The sequence below is a fragment of the Corythoichthys intestinalis genome, chromosome 13 (genome assembly GCF_030265065.1).
Source record: "Corythoichthys intestinalis isolate RoL2023-P3 chromosome 13, ASM3026506v1, whole genome shotgun sequence".
Classification (NCBI taxonomy): Eukaryota; Metazoa; Chordata; class Actinopteri; order Syngnathiformes; family Syngnathidae; genus Corythoichthys; species Corythoichthys intestinalis.
In genome coordinates this window covers 11,670,332-11,693,079 of record NC_080407.1, presented here as the reverse complement: position 1 = coordinate 11,693,079, position 22,748 = coordinate 11,670,332, and the positions used below count along the sequence as shown (strand labels likewise).

The following is a 22,748-nucleotide window of genomic DNA, read 5'->3' as shown; positions in this document are numbered from 1 at the left end:
GTGTCCTCCATGTTTATATGTCTTTTTTGCTGTTAACGTAAATTAAACTGTGAGAAATGTAGTGAACCGAGGTTTACCCCCTTCTACTCAATTTTCATTTTTGTTTTGTTTTTGTGGTCTTAAAGCAACACTTTTCAGTTTTGGTCAATTTTAGCGACGCTGGTGGACAAAAGCAGTAGTTTTTTTGAAGACTTTGTTTCCCATGAGGACCAGCGCATAATGTCTTCCTATGAGGGGCGTAACAGAAAATAATTGAGAAGGACTGGTATAACTGAATACACATTTATTTTGCAATGATCAGTTAGCCTATCGATTAATTAGGTTCATATTCGTGAGAAATGTAGCCCTGACCCCCGTTTACCCAATCTGTTTGGTCTTATTGATGTCCGGTCCTCAGCAAAAAGTGTACATGCATGGTATGCTGTTATATCGTCCCACCAATGTTGAGCCCAAACCTACACTCCCCCTGGCCCAAAAGTCAAACTCCACCTATGGTTTTGAAACGGTACTTTCAAGCAGCACTTTTATTTTGAAAGCATGATCCGGACGTGGCCTGGCCACCCTGCATTAAAGTGCCCTTGACGCGCGCTCCAACCAGTCGCTCCTGATAGAAAAAGAGCGAAAGAAGTCAAGTGGGCGGGTTGAACCGAGGACGCGCGTGGACGCGATCAGCGAGTCTTTGGGCGGACGTCGACCACGCAGGACGTCACATTGAAGCATTCCGAGTGTGCGTCTCACTTTACGCCACAAGCTGCACACGCACATCCCGCTCAAGTCCACCATGAGGACGCACGTATGGATTTACCAGGCGCTGGTGTGCGCGCTTCTATGCATGATGGACACAGGTAAGACATGATGATGAACTTTGTGCTGGTCTCCCCACACCTGCATGTGTTAAAATAATCCTTGAACGTGCAACAAGTCTAAAATTCAATTGAGTTCCGTCCCGATTGAAGTCATGCATGGTGTTTAAAGCAACTCTGGAAGAGAGCGGTTGTTTTTGGAACATTTAATAAGTGTTTGGCTCCAAGATTAAATATTTGCTCTGCCTGCATGGTGATTTTCCCCATCAGGAGGCACTTTATTTCCTTTATTTACCATTTGATTCTGCAGCCAACATAGTTTTATTGCAGCGCTGAAGTTTTATAACGCGTGAGGATGCTGGCTTGTTCGCGTAAAAACTGAAAATTGCTCCCATAAGTAAAATCACTTTCAACCTGTCAAGTACATTCCAAAGCAACAGGTGGCGCTATAACTTTTAAATGTGACAATCTGAAGAATTCCAGAAAAAGGCGCAATTTTGTGAAAAATGTATTCTTGTTCTTCTATCGCAAAAAAAAAAAAAACCCATCTGGAATTTCTGTAAAAATGACACAAATCTAAGAATTTTCATGCAATATGTCAGGGTAGGGAAAAATGTCACTGTAGCCGCGCCTCATGCTTAAAGGTTTAAGATTGTTCAATCCCAATGGAATGGAATCCTAATTGATATCATTGATAACAGCTGTATCTTTCCCACCATTTACTGGCCCCAGTGCAGCCCACCCTCAACGATCCATGCGAGTCGTCCACATCGAAGCGCATTTCGGCCTTTGCCGAGTGTGAGGAAGAGCCTAAGTGAAATCTAATTGAGCGGCCTGGCCAGACATGAGGGCTGCATCAACACTGTGATTAGTGCCAGATGTGCTATGCTCGAGCCCAAACATTAATAGCACGTCAAAAGAAAAAAAACATTTCCAAGCGTCTACGCTACCACCGCTCGTGTCGCTTGTAAAGCGAAACGAGCGTACGTTGTAACCCAAGCCCGGTTCTGTACAAGGTGGGGCTTTACTCGCTTCGCCCCCCCTCCAGCAGGTGGAAATAAACGCTGGAGGATTTGGGTTTTAAATTATGGCGTTGGCCTGCTCGTGAACCCCCTCATCTGCAAACATTGTCTTTGCGCCCGTTTCTTTTCATGTGGTCTTCGCCGAAGAACTCTCTGCTGAGGCCTTCGGAATGAAGCGAGAGGGATGGCAATGTTTCAATGCGGTTGTCACATTTACGGCGTTTACTCGTGCCATGTCTCCTCGCAAGATTTTACGAGGGAATACATCACACTAAGTACCGTAATAGCCTCCAAATTGACTGCTTTCTCACATTAACAAATTACCGTGCGCCAAAAACACTAAATTTAGTCAGAATTTGACAGCTTTAGGACCGAAAATTGGATCGTTTTCATAAAACGACCATGTTTATTTTATAAACGCCAACTTTTGCTAGAAGTTGAAAGCGCAGCCAAAAAATGTTCCAGTTTCAAACATTTGCAAAAGTGTGTGTCTTCACTTGAAAGCATCGGAAGTGGTAATTTTTCAATTTCGTACGAGAAAATGTCGATTTAGTATTCAGTTTTTCGCCCAATAGGTGACTGTCGAAAGAGAGGGCAGTCCTTGCAGCGCTACGAAAAGTCTGAAAACTACCTGCTGGTCTGTCCCGAATGCCCGCAATCGCCTGTTGTGCGCAACAGCTCGCAGGAACAGTGCGCCCGCAAGTGCAAGAAAGTCAAGAAGCACTTCAACTGCAGGTGAGACTCTGAAAGTTGCTTCGTTTTCTATCAGGGCTTCATCTGCTAACCTTTTCCTGTGTGCAGGGCCTTTAACTTCCACAAACACAACAGGAAATGCCACTTGCTTCCCTTCGACCGTTTCAGCCACGGCGTGCAGAAGCAGCCCAACGGCAACTTCACGCTGTACGAAAAGAAAGGTAAACAATAAGCCTCTTCAAATTGACGTTATTCACGAGTATTTGCACTTTGAGCAATACAAGTGAAGTTGTAGAAGAACATGTTGACACCACAAACGCGTCGGAGAAGGGCACCCGGCAGTGAGGCGTAAACAAGTCCGTAAAGAATCCTTGTTTACAGTCGTAGCGCCGAGCAGCCTGTGGAATCTAGCACTTGAGAATTTGCGGAAACTCCCCCCGCCCGCTCCTCCGATGACATTTAACGGGAGTTGTTTTGGGCATGACAAAAAAGCTCGGATTAACCGTACAAGGACAACGCCAAAACTTGATCGGAAAAACCTCCGATTCATAAGAAAAATGAGATATTAATGGATACTTTCAAGGGCTTTTCTCTGCTCTGCTCACTCAGATTACATAAGGGAGTGTATCATGGGACCCAAGGACAACTACAGAGGGAGGAGGTCTTGGACCAAGTCGAACATAACGTGTCAAGCATGGTCTGATAATAACATCAATGAACACACGTAAGTACTCCCTCTTTTATAAACCTTCAAAAAGTTGCGTTCAGACACGAGAGCCCTCGCGGGCTACTACATAAAAGGACTTGAAGTGTTTATAACGGCGACATGTGAAGAAAATTGTATGGCTTTAACAGCGGATTTTTTGAGGGGGTGCCAACTTCTCATTAATAGTGTTCGTTAGTCGCATGCCATCCATCCATTATCTACCGCTAAATCCGGGGTCGGGTCGTGGGGGAAGCTGCTTTAGCAGGGAAGCCCAGACTTCCCTCTCCCCAGCCACTTCAACCAGCTCCTCCGGCGGGATCCCAAGGCGTTCCCAGGCCAGCAGAGAGACAAACTCTCTCCAGTGTGTCCTGGGTCGTTCCCTGGGCCTTGCGCCGGTGAGACATGCCCGGAACACCTCTACAGGGAGGCATCTGAACCTGAGAGCCTGAGCCACCATAGCTACAGTGGGGCAAATAAGTATTTAGTCAACCACCAATTGTGCAAGTTCTCCTACTTGAAAAGATTAGAGAGGCCTGTAATTGTCAACATGGGTAAACCTCAACCGTGAGAGACAGAATGTGGGAAAAAAACAGAAAATTACATTGTTTGATTTTTAAAGAATTTATTTCCAGATTAGAGTGGAAAATAAGCATTTGGTCACCTACAAACAAGCAAGATTTCTGGTTGTCAAAGAGGTCTAACTTCTTCTACCGAGGTCTAATTAGGCTCCACTCGTTACCTGTATTAACGGCACCTGTTTTGACTCATTATCGGTATAAAAGGCACCTGTCCACAACCTCAGTCAGTCACACTCCAAACTCCACTATGGCCAAGAACAAAGAGTTGTCGAAGGACACCAGAGACAATATTGTAGACCTGCACCAGGCTGGGAAGACTGAATCTGCAATAGGTAAAATGCTTGGTGTAAAGAAATCAACTGTGGGAGCAATTATTAGAAAATAGAAGACATACAAGACCACTGATAATCTCCCTCGATCTGGGGCTCCATGCAAGATATGATAAATAACGGTGACCAAAAATCCCAGAACCACATGGGGGGACCTAGTGAATGATCTACAGAGAGCTGGGACCACAGTAACAAAGGGTACTATCAGTAACACAATGCGCCGCCAGGGACTCCAATCCTGCACTGCCAGTTGTGTCCCCCTGCTGAATAAAGTACACGTCCAGGCCCGTCTGCAGTTCTCTAGAGAGCATTTGGATGATCCAGAAGAGGACTGGAAGAATGTGTTATGGTCAGATGAAACCAAAATAGAACTTTTTTGGTACAAAAGTTCTCGTGTGTGGAGGAGAAAGAATACTGAATTGCACCTGAGGAACACTATACCAACTGTGAAGCATGGGGGTGGAAACATCATGCTTTGGGGCTGTTCTTCTGCAAAGGGACCAGGACGACTGATCTGTGTAAAGGAAAGAATGAATGGGGCCATGTATCGAGATATTTTGAGTGAAAATCTCCTTCCATCATCAAGGGCATTGAAGATGAGACGTGGCTGGGTCTTTCAGCATGACAGTGATCCCAAATACACAGCCAGGGCAACAAAGGAGTGGCTTCGTAAGAAGCATTTCAAGGTCCTGGAGTGGCCTAGCCAGTCTCCAGATCTCAACCCCATAGAAAATCTGTGGAGGGAGTTGAAAGTCCGTATTGCCCAACAAAATCCCCAACCCAAAACATCACTGCTCTAGAGGATATCTTCATGGAGAAATGGGCCAAAATACCAGCAACAGTGTGTGAAAAGCTCGTGAAGAGTTACAGAAAACATTTGGCCTCCGTTATTGCCAACAAAGGGTGTATAACAAAGTATTTAGATGAACTTTTGGTATTGACCAAATACTTATTTTCCACCATGATTTGCAAATAAAATTATTTAAAAATCAAATAATGTGATTTTTTTTTTTTCCACATTCTGTCTGTCATGGTTGAGGTTTACCAATGTTGATAATTACAGGCCTCTCTGATATTTACAAGTGGGAGAACATGCACAATTAGTGGTTGACTAAATACTTATTTGCCCCATTGTAGCTCCTCTCAACGCGGAGGAATAGCTGCTTGACCCTGAGTCCCTCCTGGATGACAGAACTTCTCATTCTGTCGCTAAGAGTGAGCCTGGACACCCTGCATAGGAAACTCATTTCAGCCGCTTGTATCTGGGATCTTGTTCTTTCGATCACGACCCACTAGCCTGGAACTCCAGAGTCCAGACTCACCGCTGTTCCAGCTATAGACCCAGCTCCTTATTGGCCTCTCGAGCCCGAACGAATCCGTGCAATCAGATTCGTTTATTTGCGTGACGTGTTCTTAATGAGCAACGTCACTCTTGCCCGTCGGAAGTCGTCTCCACAACAACACAGATGGCGAACGGGAGAGCCGAGAATATGTTCCTATCCGCGGTAAATTCAGTTTTAAATATCCAAAAACACATTGAGTCGCTAAAACCAACAGTCTGTCTCACGCTAGCCATGTTGAAAAAACTTCTCCGTTCTCCTTGTATGTTTACGTCCTCATGCTAGAGCAGTGGTTACCAAACCGGTCCTCAACGACCCCTGTGGGTCCTGGTTTTTGTTCCTACCGATCGAGCACAGACCGTTTAACCAATGAGGTTTCTGCTTAAACAAGCACCACCTGACTACAATCTAGGGGTGGACGATATCCATTTTTTGAAACCGATACCGATATCGATAACTTCCTACTCCTCAAAGCCGATACCGATATCGATAACCGATAATAAATATATAATTTTTTTAATGTATATTCACCCGAGTTTTTGAACACCAGGAGGTTTAAAAAAAAAAAATAAAAAAATAAATAGTTGTGGATTCAACACAGATATTTGCCTTTGACCTCACCAGAATACACGTATTCAATACTCAATATACAACAAACTTTACAATACACTTATATACACAACTATTATATGTAAAGCATAACACATTAGCTTGAGCTACTAGCCTTAAGAATTGGCTGGCTTCTATAACACAACAACTTATGAAGTTCTGTACATATGACCCTTCACCACAGAAGTAAACATATATTGCACATCCATATGTTATAGTAAACATAAAATACTTACAGACATATATTTCCGAGGCGGAAAGCATTCACAATTGTCAATGCTATCGCTAGACACCTCACTGTGTAAGTGAATGAGTTTGTGAGCAAAACAAAAAATAGATGCAGCAAATTATTCTGACCGGCGGGTGGCAGCAATGCAACGCAAATGGTCAACTGATTTCCCATACTGGTGTGTAGCACAGCACAGTACATACAGTATTATCGGTCCTATTAATAATGTTATTGGATTTATTGGGATGACGTCATAATTCCTATTGTCGGACCGATAATTATCGGACCAATAATTATCGTGCACCAGTACTACAATCAACTTGATTACACTTGTAAAACACTAGATTGGTACACATGTGTCGTCCTGTTTTGTTGGAAAGAAATCCAGCACCCACAGCGGCCCGATGTGGAATAATTTGGGAACCCCTGTGCTAGTTTCTTGTCGCTTTACCAATGTCACGTCCGCCCATCGCTGATTGGTCCAGTCCGCTGTCTGTTTGCTGTGGCTTTCTTCGCGCTGGGAATTTGATCCGCCAGACTCTATAGCTGTAACAGCAGTGAGTCTGGAGTTCCAGGCTAACGACCCACAGCTCATGACCATAGGTGAGGGCAGGAACGTAGATCGACTGGTAAATCGAGAGCTTCACCTTTTGGCTCAGCTCCCTTTTCACCACAACGGACCAGTACAGGGTCTGCATCGTTGCACCGATCTGCCTGTCGATCTCCTGCTCCCTACTGCAATCACTCGTGAACAAGACACCAAGATACTTAAACTCCTCCACTTGGGGCAGGATCTCATCCCCGACCAGGAGATGGCACGCCACCCTTTTCCGACTGAGGACCATGGTCTCGGATTTGGAGGTGCTGGTCTTCTGGAAAACTGGCATAAAAATAACAAACCTGCAGATAGCTTCACATCAATGAACTATTCCAGTGACATTGACATTGATAGACATCCCATAATCTAACTCTTTTATTAAATTTGGACATATTAGTAGGTTTAAAGTAACAGATTGGATGTCTACCTCTGTCATTGGGAGCCCATGAGTTAAGCATAAATTGTTGCTTTGTCAGCAATCCACCCAGATGGCAATCAGACGCGGTCCTTCTGAATTGGCGAGATTTAGTGCCACTACCTGACCTTTCACAGTCCCGCTAGCTCGCTCTCGAACTATTTTCTTCATGCTTGATCAGACACGATGCCAAACAGGGGTGATTTCTTGCGATATTTCCCACCAGGAATGTCCTTTGGACCTTGGGGACTGGAACTGTGTAGTCTGAGGAAGTGCATGTTGACACCCAGCGCTACATGGAGGGTGAAATAGTTCTGTGCGTGTTCATAACTCTGCTCATAACTCAGGGTTTTCACATGGATGCCAGGTGGTCCAATCCCAAACATTATCCATACTGAGTATTTTTTGCTCAGTGTGAACGCAGGTAAAAAAAATCTGAGCTAAAACTCACCAATTCTGAGTCCTTAATTAGTTAATCATTCTGCAGTACTTGGTCATTTATAAAAGACTGGATTTTGCCAGATCCAAACTCTGCTTCAAACAGTATTTTTTTTTTGTCTGCTCTAACATAAGCCTTTTCACGTTCATCTCACTAGGTAAACAATCAAATGTTTCAAAAATGTGTCAGAGGGGCTACAAGCCAAAACCCGTTCATGGATTTTCTTCAATGTCATTCTCAGCTGTCATTTTCAAAGTCGCAAGTTGCTTTACGACTCGAGAGGTCCGAGTTTATGAAGTATACCGTTCCACGAGTCGTAAATACTTCCCGTAGTTGCTTTCGCAGACGTGCGTGGCTGGGGTCGTGCCTCGCCAACGCGTTCAAAGTAAGGAGCGTGTGCAGAACGCGAACCGACTCTGGCAGCCAGATAAATTCAAGCAGTAACTGGCTAACATCTGTTAGCGCAACATCATTACGGCTAACTCGCGCTTGGTGCGGCAGCCTTTTATGGACTCGCACCACATGCAACCTGTTTTGTGTGGGGTACCGTGTAGTACCTTGTAATACAATTTATTATATACTGGAGTATGACATAAATACATTGACATTATAAAGAGGTTTAACACGAAGCAGATGTTTGGGGTTCTGGTGCCGCGTCGCTAAGCAGGGGTGAAATTTTAGTGGACATTTTTTTTGGGGTGGGGGAGCGTCTCTCCTTGTTCTGAGGTGAATGATGTGGCGCATTAGTGTCGGAGCTTTATGTAAGCTCCGGAGCATGAAAGGGAAGGGGGGTGCAGCGTTAAAGTCCCCCAGGAGAAGTTTTGTCGCTGAGGGTAGTATTCGAACAACCTGCTTACATGCTGGAAAATTCCATAGACTGCTTTTTTTGTGTGTTAAGAGTTGTCCAGATCATTAAGATATCTCGATATCGAAGTTTAGTTCTAGTTCCTGCTCTATCGCGGTGGCATGAACTCGCCCAGTCGTCAGAAGTGGGAGATTACATTTAAAGCTGCACGCGAAAAGGTGCAAGCCAGGTCAGCGGCGGCTGATCCACTATCATGTGTTTTTCCGTTCCTGCCAAGCTCTTTTACACTTGGGTAAAGTGACATTTTTAAAAGCATGAAGATATCTCATCAGAATACAAGTTTCCATGTAACATGGAGATCTTGGCTTGACTCCGAAGTCTGGTTCTTGTTTATGCACTTTCACGGTGGCTTGACTACACTCAGTTGACTGAAGTGGGGATTACATTTAAGGCCACATGCAAAGGCAGGTCACGGTGGATGATCCATCACCTCACGTTCTGCTCCGCCAGTTGCTCTTGGTCCTTTCAGACTCTTTCATGCATGACTGCAAGGTATCTCCATGACTCATTTTGCTCAAGATATCCTGAGTGAAGACTAATTTTCATACCCTGTAAGATGGAGATCCTGACATGTCACTCAAGCCCGGTTTCTGCATTTTCATAATTGCGTAACAATATTTAGTCAACTGAAGAGGAGGATTACACAAAGGTGCGTCATTGCAGGTGATCTAGCACCTTCCCTTGTTCCCTGTTGTGTCGTGCTCCTTCACACATGAGGGAGCAACGACAAGGTAGTGCTCATTATGGTCCGGTATATCACATGACTGATTTTGCATATGATTACACTGTTTTTTTAAACTAGTAGGGGTCTTCATGCAAATCGTCTTTGGATTTATTTTGCCAGGTAACTGCAGCGGAACACCCTTGTGTATTACACCAAGCTATTGGCTCCCTGAAATTTTAGATGTTCTCTCAACCCTACACTTTGTCCTCTCCTTTTTGTAGGTTTTATCCCGATAGGTACCCAAGGCAAGACCTGAGGGAGAATTTCTGCAGGAATCCCAATAAAGACCCCGGCGGTCCATGGTGCTACACCACCGATCCCAACGTGCGAGCCGAGGAGTGTGGCGTGCCACAGTGTTCAGAGGGTAAGACGCACCCAACCAAAAGTTATACGGGCTTGTGTTTTCTCCGTAAATAAATGTGCAGTCCAATTGTTTCGACAGACGTGTGCATGACGTGCAACGGCGAGGATTACAGGGGCAAAGTTGACCAAACTGAGAGTGGCAAAGAGTGCCAGAGATGGGACTCCACCAGGCCCCACAAGCATTCCTTCCTGCCCAAAAAGTCAGTCCATAAGTCAAAGCGGGAACCGGCCATGGTTGGTTGATTTGATTATTAACTTTAGCTATCTGGTCAGGTACAAGGACAAAGGCTTAACAGACAACTATTGCCGGAACCCGGACAATCGCCTCCGTCCGTGGTGCTACACGATGGATCCCCAAACTCCCTGGGAGTACTGCAACATCACCATATGTGGTAAGGACTTAGCTAGATCCAGATACAGTGGGGCAAATAAGTATTTAGTTAACTTCTAAATGTGCAAATTCTCCCACTTGAAAATATTGGAGAGGCCTGTAATTGTCTACATGGTTAAACCTCAACCATGAGAGACAGAATGTGGAGAAAAAAAACCACAATCACATTGTTTGATTTTTAAATAATTTATTTGAAAATCATGGTTGAAAATAAGTATTTGGTCAATACGAAAACTTCATCTAAATACTTTATGTACCCTTTGTTGGCAATAACGGAGGCCAAACGTTTTCTGTAACTCTTCACAAGCTTTTCACACACTGTTGCTGGTATTTTGACCCAGTCCTACACGCAGATCTCCTCTAAAGCAGTACTGTTTTGGGGCTGTCGTTGGGCAACACAGACTTTCAACGCCCTCCGCAGATTTTCTATGGGTTTGAGATCTGGAGACTGGCTAGGCCACTCCAGGACCTTGAAATGCTTCTTACGAAGCCACTCCTTTGTTGCTCTGGCTGTGTGTTTGGGATCATTGTCATGTTGAAAGACCCAGCTACGTCTCATCTTCAATGCCCTTGTTAATGGAAGGAGATTTTCACCTAAAATCTCTCGATACATGGCTCCATTCATTCTTTGCTTTACACAGATACGTCATCCTGGTCCCTTTGCAGAAAAACAGCCCCTAAGCATGAATTTTCCACTCCAATACTTCACAGTGGGTATGGTGAAATTCAGTATTCTTTTTTCCTCCAAACAAGAGAACCTGCGTTTCTACCAAAAAGTTCTATTTTGGTTTCATCTGACCAAAACACATTCTCCCAGTCCTCTTCTGGATCATCCAAATGCTCTCTAGCGATCCGCGGACGGGCCTGGACGTGTACTTTCTTCAGCAGGGGGACACGTCTGGCAGTGCAGGATTTGAGTCCCTGGCGGCACATTATGTTAATGATAATAGCCTTTGTTACTGTGGTCCCAGCTCTCTGTAGATCATTCACTAGGTCCCCCCGTGTGGTTCTGGGATTTTTGATCCCCGTTCTTGTTATTATTTTGACGCCACGGGGTGAGGAGGAAGTTGAAAGTCCGTGTTGCCCAACGACAGCCCCAAAACATCACTGCTCTAGAGGAGATCTGCACGCAGGAATGAGCCAAAATACCAGCAACAATGTGTGAAAAGCTTGTGAAAAGTTACAGAAAACGTATGGCCTCCGTTATTGCCAACAAAGGGTACATAACAAAGTATTGAGATGAAGTTTTGGTATAGACCAAATACTTATTTTCCACCATGATATGCAAATAAATTCTTTAAAAATCAAACAATGTGATATTCTGGGTTTTTATTCCACATTGTCTCTCATGGTTGAGGTTTACCCATGTTGACAATTACAGGCCTCTAATATTTTCAAGTGGGAGAACTTGCACAATTAGTGGTTGACTAAATACTTATTTGCCCCACTGTACTCCTCTGTACTTTGTTGACAATTCATCTTAGCCTGTTGCAAGATGGCAAATAGCTATTACAACTCCTAGCAAAAAGTATGGAATCACCACTCTCGGACAAGCACTCACTCAAGACATTTTATCATGTAGAACAAGCTCAGATAAAAAGCTTTAAAAAAGGAATTAGTTCAAAAGTGTAACTCTTTAGCATTCAGAAACACGAAAAGAAATGAATAAAAACACTGTGGTGCTCAGTAAATGTTACTTTTTGTAGAGCAAGTGCAGAGAAATATATATGGACTTACTCCATTCTGAGGAAAAAATATGGAATCATGAAAAACAAAGAAATAACAATCAAAACGCATCTCTAATATTTCGTAGCACCACCTATGGCTTTTATGACAGCTTGCCGTCTCTGAGGCATGGACTTGATGAGTATTTTTCATCAATTTGGTGCCAACTCACTTTAATTGCAGTTGCCAGATCATGCTTGCGGGTCGGAGCCTTCCTGTGGACCATTCTTTTAAATTTCCACCACAGGTTTTCAATAGGGTTGAGATCTGGGCTATTTGCAGGCATAAGCGGAGTTTAAGAGGGGCCAGGGCCCCCTAATGGCCGAAAAGTGTCATTGCATGTAATTGACTTTCATATACGTATATATATATATATATATATATAAGTGGTAAAGCATTAAAGGAAACAATAAAAATTAGTAAATGAACAAAAAAGATATTTTTATAATGGGTCAAAATAATTTTTCGAACAGATCATGTGACTAGCACCTTAGACAGTCATTTTCTTTGCATATTATTTAAAAAAAGAAAAAAATTCGGGGAGGGCAATTTTATTTTTCAAATGATTTTTACCTTTGTTTGAATATATATATATATATATATATATTTTTTTTTTTAATTGAAGCAACGTTTTGGGGATTTAATGACTTCAACACCAATGTCCTACCCATAATATGGCCCCCTACACAAAAAGGATGGCTAAAATCAAAGAAAACTTTTTAAATTAAAAATTAAATGTGTTCAAATGAAAATATTAGGGTCTCAAATATTTTTTCGCATTCAAAAACTTTTTTTCGTATAAAAATATATATTTTTTGTTTGAAGCAACTTATTTTAGAATTGAATAATAAAGACACAAATGTCCCAGCCAAAATGTGGCCCAAACGCAAAACAACATTACTTCAATCGGTTGCTTCAATAAAAAAAAAAAAAAAACATTGACTTCAATCCCCCCAAAAATTCAAAGAAAAATAAAATAGCTTTCAAATGCATTTTTTTGAGTTTCAAATTTATTTTTGCATTCAAACACATTTATGATGATTGAATAATGAAGACACAAATCTACCTCCATATGGCTCCGCCCAGGGGGTACAATTTTTGACTGGGGTAACTTCATTGGCACGACACCGGCGGGCGTACCATATTCAATGGATGACGATCTTAGCGAAAAGTATAGTTGTCCTAAGCAGCCTGATTTAGAACTCCCCTCAAGAATGATGATGATGATCATTTTCAACTTATTATTATAAATATTGTAGTAAGTTAATTTTATTGTTGACACTGCGTTTTGGGGTCATCAACATGTTGTGCCCCCCCCGGCCCAAAAGTCAAACTTCGCCTATGTTTGCAAGCCATGACATTGACTGGATGAGTCTTTCTCCAAGGAATGCTTTACCATGCTCTGTGGCATGATGCATTGTCATCTAGGAAAATGACAAACATATTTTCAATTGAAGGGATAAGAAAGCTGTCTAAAATTTCAATGTAAACTTGTGCATTTATTGAAGATTTAACCACAGCCATCTCCCCAGTGCCTTTGCCTGACATGCAGCCCCATATCATCAAGGACTGAGGGAATTTGGATGTTTTCTTCAGACAGTCATCTTTGTAAATCTCACTGGAACAGCACCAAACAAAAGCTCCAGCACCATCACCTGGTCCAATGCAGATTCTCGACTCTTGACAAGCTGATGATGCTGGAACTTTACCCGAGTTCGCTCTACATGATAAAATGTCTGAGTGAGTGCTCGTCCGAGACTGATGATTCCATACTTTTTGCTAGGGGTTGTAGAGGATCATACTGCACTAATGGTATTTTTCTTCTTTGGGTGAGTTTGCTTTTTGCCATTGTGTTTCATTCATCAGCAAATCATGTCCCAATCTTTGTAGTAACGCCAACAACAGCTTTTGAAATGTTTTTTTGGCATTATGAACTGGTAATACATTGACCTTAAAATGAGCTCGCGCGGTCGTGGGAACGTTCGCAAAACAAAGAGCGAAAAGATTCCTCGGAATTAGTTTCAGGGAAATACGCTCGCACACAAAAGGCGAGCATCCTTCTTTGTTTCTGTCCACATGCATTGACTTTACAGTAAGGCTAAGGATTTACAGGCAGGGTGGGGCGTTGCATCCAGATGTGTGTATCCCTCAATGGCGGCAATCGCGCAGATAAAAACCACTGACCTGTGCTGCTGCCTGGCATGCGTTACATCAAGAACCCCCCCACCCCCACCCCCCCCCAAAACACGACATCGCCTCCTCCATCTTCTCCTGTCTCGTCTGTCAAAAGCTAAAGAAACACAGGCAGAAATCCGTTGGGAAGGATTCCACCTGAATGTGTTTAGGATCATTTGGTTGTTCGGATGCTCTCAAAGCTCCGATTCCCACACTGGGAAGATCTAAAGTGTCTGATGCAATAAATTCAACATTTATAAGGGGTTTCGTCACTAAACGAAAAGGATCAACTACAGTCCCTGACAAAAGTCTTGTCGCTTATCCATTTTGTAGAAACAATTGCTAATAACCCGACTTTTAATGATTCAATTGGTTTCAGAAATGGCACATATGAAAGCTTAGACCCTCCTAAATGATGTTGAATGTACAAAAATAAATTTTTTGACTGAAAAAAACATTTATCATTTAATGAAGACATAAAGGTCAAATTTTGGCAAGACAAAAAGTTTTGTCGCCTTCACAAAATAGTGTGGAAATTGAACAAAAAATGCACTTCAAATACAAAAATATGTTACATAACATAAGCAAATTAAGTAGTGGTGCTGTGAGATCCAAATTTAATATTTTGTATGACTTCCATGGGCTTGAAGGACTGCATCCATGCGGTTCGGCAAGGAATCATACAATTTATTGATGAAGTCATCTGGAACATCAAAGAAAGCAGTCTTGCCAGAGTCCATCAACATTCTTGGGTTTCGTCTTCCATGCTTCCTCTTTCATCCTGTTCATGTCTGGTGAGTAGTCTGGCCAGTATTGGAGGATCTTAATCTTCTTTGTCTTGAGGAACTTTGAGGTAGAGTTTGAAGTATGCGATGGAGCACCATCCTGCTGCAGAATTTGTCCCTTTTTATGGTTAGGAATGTAAGAGGCAGCTAAGATTTGTTGATATTTCAGACTATTTATGTTGCCTTCCACCCTGCAGATCTTTCAGGATGCAGACAATTATAAAACCGCGTGGCATTTGGCAAAGCCCACAGCCTGTCAAAAGGATGGACGCTGGAAAAGTGGCCAAAGGTGGATTTTTCAGATGAATCTTCCTTTGAAGTACACCACAGTCGCTGCAAATATTGCAGGAGACCTATTTAGAGCCTGCATGGATCCGAAATTCACTCAGAAAACAATGACGTTTGGTGGTGACAAAATCATGGTCTGGGGTTACATCCTGTATGGGGGTGTGCGAGAGATCTGCAGGGTAGAAGGCAACATGAATAGTCCGAAATAACAACAAATCTTAGCTGCCTCTTATATTCCTAAACATAAAAAGGGACAAATTCTGCAGCAGGATGGTGCTCCATCGCATACTTCAATCTCTACCTCGAAGTTCCTCAAGGTAAAGAAGATCAAGATCCTCCAGGACTGGCCAGCCCAGTCACCAGACATGAACATCATTGACCATGTCTGGGGTAGGATGAAAGAGGAAGCATGGAAGACGAAACCCAAGAATGTTGATGAACTCTGGGAGGCATGCAAGACTGCTTTCTTTGATGTTCCTGATGACTTCATTAATAAATTGTATGAATCCTAGCCGAAGCTCACGGAAGTCATACAAAATTTTAAATTTTGGATCTCACAGCACCACTACTTAATTCGCTTATGTAACATATTTTTGTATTTGAAGTACATTTTTTGTTCAATTTTCACACTACTTTCTGTAGGCTTTTGTCTTGCCAAAATTTGACCTTTATGTCTTCATTAAATGATCAATCTTTTTTCAGTAAAACAAATATATTTTTGTACATTCAACATTATTTGGGAGGGTCTTAGCTTTCATATGAGGCATTTCTGAAACCAATTGAATAATTAAAAGTCAGGTTATTAGCAATTGTTTCTACATAATGGATAAGCGACAAGACTTTTGTAAGGAACTGCACAGCATATCCTCTTTGAGATTTATGGTTTATTGCAAAAAATTTACTTTTTAGTCTTGCTACTGAAAACAATAAGGTTTTCCTATCGATGATGTGTAATATTTGGTATGTATGGGTTTGAGTTATCTCATTCGCTGCCATTCTCCCAGTTCAAATATGATTGGACGTCTACTACCGTCAAACAAATTTTATGTCCAGCAAACTGATCCAAGGACTTTTTTGGAGACATTTAATACGGCGTTGATGTTGCGGATGTCCAGGCGGGAAAGAATGTGAGGCGTCTGACAGTGTTATGAATAAACAGCGAGCTTCCTATCTGAACAGGAGATGGGGGGGTGATGAAGGGGGCTTTGCTACTGTTTTTGATCATCTGTCTCCAGGTTAAACATGGCACATTCTTGCAAGGATTAATCTCTTCCTCCTTTTCTAGAAGAACAACTTTACCATCTATTTTTTTTTTTCTTTTTGAAGAATCCGACTCCAGCGAGGATCCAGATGTGAACGCGACGACGTCGTGCGTAAGGGGAAGGGGCCGAGAGTACCGCGGCACCATGAATGTGACTCCCGAGGGGGTGACGTGTCAGCGTTGGGACTCTCAGTTCCCCCATCAACACTCCTTCCTTCCCGACAACTTCAAATGCAAGTGAGTAATGCGCCTCGGTCCCTGACAGCTTGGATTCAGCTAAGCCGTTCTCTCCAGGGGGGCGACTCTTTCTCCTAACTCTTTCCCTGCCAAAAAAAAAACAAAAATAGCATTCATGTTTAAAAAGATTTAACTTTGTTTGTTTGCACGCCTTCTAGGGACCTCCGGGAAAACTTCTGCCGCAACCCGGACGGGTCCGAGTACCCGTGGTGCTTCACCAGCGATCCCAACCAGCCACGGGCCAATTGCACGCACATCCCCAGGTGTGACGCCCCAGCCGCCAAGAAAACCGGTAAATCACTCTCAGACGTCAAACGACCTCGCGGTCCTGCTTAGAACGTGTCCGTATGCTCCACAGCATAAAATTCCACTCAGGTTGCCAATTTCCCAGCATTCTTGAACCTTACCTTTTCCCAGAAGGAATTAAGCAGCCCACTTTAGAGTGCGCTGTCACTTTCCATGTTTGTCTGTTTTCTGTTGAAGCGGACCACACGTGCTCCGATTCCATTTGAATTTCTTATGTCGTTTGAGATCCCTCAGCGGACTTTTGAAAATGACCGCAGGACGCTTTATAAGTGAGCCTACACACTCGCGCTCGCTGATTGCAATTAGGCGTCGTAGGAGAAAGCCTGACCGCCCCCACCTCCGTTGGGGTCCTTAAAATAACAAACTCTCTTGTTCTTTCGTAGAGTGCTATGAGGACAACGGCGAGGCGTACCGGGGCGCCTTAGCGGTCACGCGCTCGGGGATTCCTTGCGCCGACTGGTCCCGTCGCATCAACAGGTAAAAAGAGCAGAATTCGATGATACCAAACAAGATACGCTTCGGGCAACTGCATAGGCCACCCGTGTTATTGGGTTAAATACAGTGTATCACAAAAGTGAGTACACCCCTCACATTTCTGCATATATTTACCGTATTTTCTGGACTATAAGTCGCACCTGAGTATAAGTGGCACCAGCCATAAAATGCCCAACACAGAGGAAAAAAACATATATACAGTGGGCAAATAAGTATTTAGTCAACCACCAATTGTGCAAGTTCTCCTACTTGAAAAGATTAGAGAGGCCTGTAATTGTCAACATAGGTAAACCTCAACCATGAGAGACCGAATGTGGGAGAGAAAAAAAAAACAGAAAATCACATTGTTTGATTTTTAAAGAATTTATTTCCAAATCAGAGTGGCAAATAAGTATTTGGTCACTTACAAACAAGCAAGATTTCTGGCTGTCAAAGAGGTCTAACTTCTTCTCAGCTACTTAATTAATGGCACCTGTTTTAACTCATTATCGGTATTAAAGACACCTGTCCACAACGTCAGTCACTCACACACCAAACTCCACTATGGCCAAGACCAAAGAGCTGTCAAAGGACACCAGAGACAAAATTGTAGACCTGCACCAGGCTGAGAAGACTGAATCTGCAATAGGTAAAACGCTTGGTGTGAAGAAATCAACTTTGCGATCAATTATTAGAAAATGGAAGACATACAAGACCACTGATAATCTCCCTCGATCTGGGGCTCCATGCAAGATCTCACCCCGTGGCGTCAAAATGATAACAAGAACGGTGAGCAAAAAACCCAGAACCACACGGGGGGACCTAGTGAATGACCTACAGAGAGCTGGGACCACAGTAACAAAGGCTACTATCAGTAACACAATGCGCCACCAGGGACTCAAATCCTGCACTATCAGACGTGTCCCCCTGCTGAAGCCAGTACACATCCAACCGTCTGCGGTTCGCTAGATAGCATTTGGATGATCCAGAAGAGGACTGGGAGAATGCATTATGGTCAGATGAAACCAAAATAGAACTTTTTGGTAGAAACACAGGTTCTCGTGTTTGTAGGAGAAAGAATACTGAATTTCATCCGAAGAACACTATACCCACTGTGAAGCATGGGGGTGGTAACATCATGCTTTGGAGCTGTTTTTCTGCAAAGGAACCAGGAAGACTGATCTGTGTAAAGTAAAGAATGAATGGGGCCATGTATCGAGAGATTTTGAGTGAAAATCTCCTTCCATCAGCAAGGGCATTGAAGATGAGACGTGGCTGGGTCTTTCAGCATGACACTGAACCCAAACACACAGCCGGGGCAACAAAGGAGTGGCTTCCTAAGAAGCATTTCAAGGTTCTGCAGTGGCCTAGCCAATCTCCAGATCTCAACCCCATAGAAAATCTGTGGAGGGAGTTGAAAGTCCGTGTTGCCCAACGACAACCCCAAACCATCACTGCTCTAGAGGAGATCTGCATGGAGGAATGGGCCAAAATATCAGCAACAGTGTGTGAAAAGCTTGTGAAGAGTTACAGAAAACGTTTGGCCTCCGTTATTGCCAACAAAGGGTACATAACAAAGCTCTGACCCCCGTTCTTGTTATCATTTTGACGCCACAGGGTGAGGAGGGAGTTGAAAGTCCGTGTTGCCCAACGACAGCCCCAAAACATCACTGCTCTAGAGGAGATCTGCATGGAGAAATACCAGCAACAGTGTGTGAAAAGCTTGTGAAGAGTTACAGAAAACGTTTGGCCTCCGTTATTGCCAACAGAGTGTACATAACAAAGTATTGAGATGAACTTTTGGTATTGACCAAATATTTATTTTCCACCATGATTTGCAAATAAATTCTTCAAAAATCAAACAATGTGATGTTCTGGGTTTTTTTCCACATTCTGTCTCTCATGGTTGAGGTTTTCCCATGTTGACAATGACAGGCCTCTCTAATATTTATATATATATATATATATATATATATATATATATATATATATATATATATATATATATAATTATTTATATTCTAAGTTGCATTTTTGGGGGAAGTTTACATGATAAAATCCAACACATACAACAGATGTGTCATCTTGAAAGGCAATTTAAAATAAAAATACACTAGAGAACAACATGCTGAATAAGTGTACAGTATTGATAATGTTACAACAGTTACATGATGCATGAACAACGAAATGCAAACATGGCCAACAAGTGACATAGCTATTAAGTTATTCAGATAACTATAGCATAAAGAACATGCTAATAAGTTTACCAAACCATTAGTGTCACTCCAAAACACCAAAATGACACGTGAAATGATATAATAACGTGTTACTAATTTCACACATAAGTCGCTCCAGAGTATAAGTCGCACCCCCAGCCAAACTATAAAAAAAACTGCGACTTATAGTCCGAAAAATACGGTAAGTATATTTTTTCATGATACAACACTGACAAAATTACACTTTGACACAATGAAAAGTAGTCTGTGCAGCTTATTAATAGAGTTAATTTATTTCCCCTCAAAATAACTCAAAACAACACATATCCAAACCCCTGGCAAAAAAGTGAGTACACCCCTTTGAAACTACGTACATCCCTAAATGTCCAAATTGAGTACTGCTTGTCTTTGTCCCCTTCAAAATGTCATGTGACTCGTTACAAGAGTGCTGTCAGCATCGCTGCAGAGATTGAAGAGGTCGGGGGATCGGCCTGTTAGTGCCCAGACCATACGTCGCACTCTACATCAAATTGGTGTGCATGGCTGTCACCCCAGGAGGAAGCCTCTTCTGAAGACGGTACACAAGAAAGCCCACAAACAGTTTGCTGAAGACATGTCAACAAAGCAAATTGATTACTGGAACCATGTCCTATTGTCTGATGAGATGGGCGGGCTTTCTTGTGTACCGTCTTCAGAAGAGGTTTCCTCCTGGGGTGACAGCCATGCACACCAATTTGATGTAGAGTGCGGTGTATGGTCTGACCACTAACAGGCTGACCCCCCCCCCTTCAATTTCTGCAGCAATGCTGACAGCACCCCTGTAACGAGTCACATGATATTTTGGAGGGAAAATGACAAGCAGTACTCATTTTTGGACATTTGGGAATGTACGTAGTTTCTATGGGGTGTACTCACTTTTGTTCTCAGGGGTTTAGATAATAATGGCTATATTTTTATTTTGAGGGGAAAATAAATTAACTTTATTATATAAGCTGCACACAGACTACTTTTTATTGTGTCAAAGTGTCATTTTGTCAGTGTTGTCCCATGAAAAGATATACTTATATCTGCAGAAATGCGAGGGGTGTATTCACTTTTGTGATACAGTAGCTATGCAATCGATCATGTAGTCTTTTAGAATCTGACCAATTAAAAGTGCTCAAAGTCCTTCCAGTTTACCACCCCCACCGACCAGTGTGCTTGTGGCATTCTGTTGTCAGTTCATAAATCAAAATTTTCGGCTACTTGGATTTGGTTGCGAGCCGGAAAACCTAACGAGGCTATCCAAGTGACTGTCCCCAACATTTGCGGAAATATATTGCTTATTTCGGTGCCAACATAAGCGACGAAACACTGGGAATGTTTCTGCGAGAAAAGAGGGAACATTCTTCACTGCTAACTGATTCGTGTTTGTTGACAAGTGGACGAGCCCCCCTACCCCGATTTCGTCCATGCGAAAATCCCTTTCAAATGAATGAAGCTAAGCCATGAAAAAAAACAAAAAAAATCTGAGGAAATCGGGAGTTCCTCAGGGGTCACTACCGAGCCCAATTATTATTTCTGATGCTCCCGGTTTGGAATGGCTTCATATAGGTGAATTTTGAAAGGCGAAACGGCATGGGCGGATAGACATGTTCCAGAGCAGACCCCTGACCCGCGGGAAGTGCTTGGCGCAGGGAGCAGATCAAAGCCTATCAGCTCCCCTCGCCAGCCAGTCTAGCTCCCTTTGAGGTGAGGGGTCGTCCCGGGAAGGAAAAACATCACGGCTTGTTTAACATTCTCCCGGGAAGGGAAATTATCTTCACCTCTTGACAAATTGCCGGGCTTCCGTGAGCGTTCCGCGCAGTAATGGCTTTTCAGGGATCCGCGAGAACTGGGTCTGCGCGCCCCTTAGATGGGAATTCCTTCAAGCGTGCTCGGCGGAGTACGTGGCTCCTGGCCGTCTGAGAGCGCATACTTTCAAAGTCCCCGGAGCGCTATTGGCCAAATGCGCCGTTTCCTTCTACGGGCGCGCCGCAGCCGTTGAAATGCGACTTTCGTGCCCCGTGGTGGCCGCTTAGTGTATGTGTGTTGTGATAACTACTGTTTGCCAACTAACAAACGGAACATGAGCATCTATATTTGTGTGTTTTACAGCGGGGATTCTCACTCTACACTATCCCATGTAGGGCTGGACAAGAACTACTGCCGCAACCCGGACCGGGACAAGCACGGCCCCTGGTGCTACACTGACCCCAACACCCGCCTGGCATGGGACTACTGTAAACTAAAGAAATGTGAGTGACTGACAGATCCGTATTTGTTTACGTGTTATTGTCACTTTGTCACAGTGCATAGACGTAACCGTTATAGGCACACTGGCGGAAAGCATGGCCGCCTTAGTTACAGTATCTAAGCCAGTGCATAGACTTCATAATGATATCGACTGGACACGGGGCCCGGGGCCGATTAATAGGGGGCCTATCTCCGTCAAAGCTGACCAAGTGGAAACCCAAACAAAAAGCGACAGACAGCCAGAACCGAAAGTGGTATTTGCCATGTGGCAACAATTTTTTGCTATGTGGCAACAATTTTTTTGTCATGTGGCAAAAATTTTTTTGCTATATGGCAACAATTTTTTGCCATGTGGCAAAAAAAAAAATTGCCATATGGCATTTTTTTTTGCCATGAGGCAAAAATATTTTGTCATGTGGCTTTTTTTTTTTTGCCATGTGGCAAAATTTTTCTGCCATGTGGCAAAATTTTTTTGCCATGTGGCATTTTTCTTCCGTGTGGCAATTTTTTTTTTGCCGTGTGGTTAAAAAAAACTGTCATGTGGCATTTTTTTTGCCATGTGGTAAAAACTTTTTTGCCATGTGGCATTTTTTTGCCATCTGGCAAAAATGTTTTGCCATGTGGTAAAATTTTTTTGCCATGAGGCTTTTTTTTTTTTTTGCCATGTGGCAAAATGATTTGGCCATGTGGCTTTTTTTTTTTCTTTTTTTGCTATGACGCAAAACATTTTTGCGATGTGGCATTTTTTTTTTTTTGCCATGTGGCAAAAATATTTTGCCATGTGGGAGTATTTTACCACATAGCAAAAACCTCTTTTGGTTTTTGGCCCTGCCGCAAAAAGCTTTTGCCGTTGAAAATTCATAGCAGTTATTTTAAGTAAATATGTCGAATGTGCTGCTAGTC

At 43.0% G+C, this 22,748-nt stretch overlaps 1 protein-coding gene across 1 annotated transcript in view; it reads left to right on the top strand.

The window, feature by feature from the left end:
* Nucleotides 1–543: 543 nt before the first annotated feature.
* Nucleotides 544–22,748, top strand: part of hgfa (hepatocyte growth factor a) — a 33,351-nt gene continuing 11,146 nt past the window's right edge. The window contains exons 1-11 of the mRNA XM_057856408.1: nucleotides 544–845; nucleotides 2,401–2,560; nucleotides 2,627–2,739; nucleotides 3,128–3,242; nucleotides 9,572–9,714; nucleotides 9,793–9,913; nucleotides 9,987–10,105; nucleotides 16,404–16,575; nucleotides 16,734–16,867; nucleotides 17,265–17,358; nucleotides 21,708–21,847. Of these exons, the coding sequence (XP_057712391.1) occupies nucleotides 782–845; nucleotides 2,401–2,560; nucleotides 2,627–2,739; nucleotides 3,128–3,242; nucleotides 9,572–9,714; nucleotides 9,793–9,913; nucleotides 9,987–10,105; nucleotides 16,404–16,575; nucleotides 16,734–16,867; nucleotides 17,265–17,358; nucleotides 21,708–21,847 (1,375 nt within the window). The 5' untranslated portion in view covers nucleotides 544–781. The remainder of the gene's footprint in view (nucleotides 846–2,400; nucleotides 2,561–2,626; nucleotides 2,740–3,127; nucleotides 3,243–9,571; nucleotides 9,715–9,792; nucleotides 9,914–9,986; nucleotides 10,106–16,403; nucleotides 16,576–16,733; nucleotides 16,868–17,264; nucleotides 17,359–21,707; nucleotides 21,848–22,748) is intronic.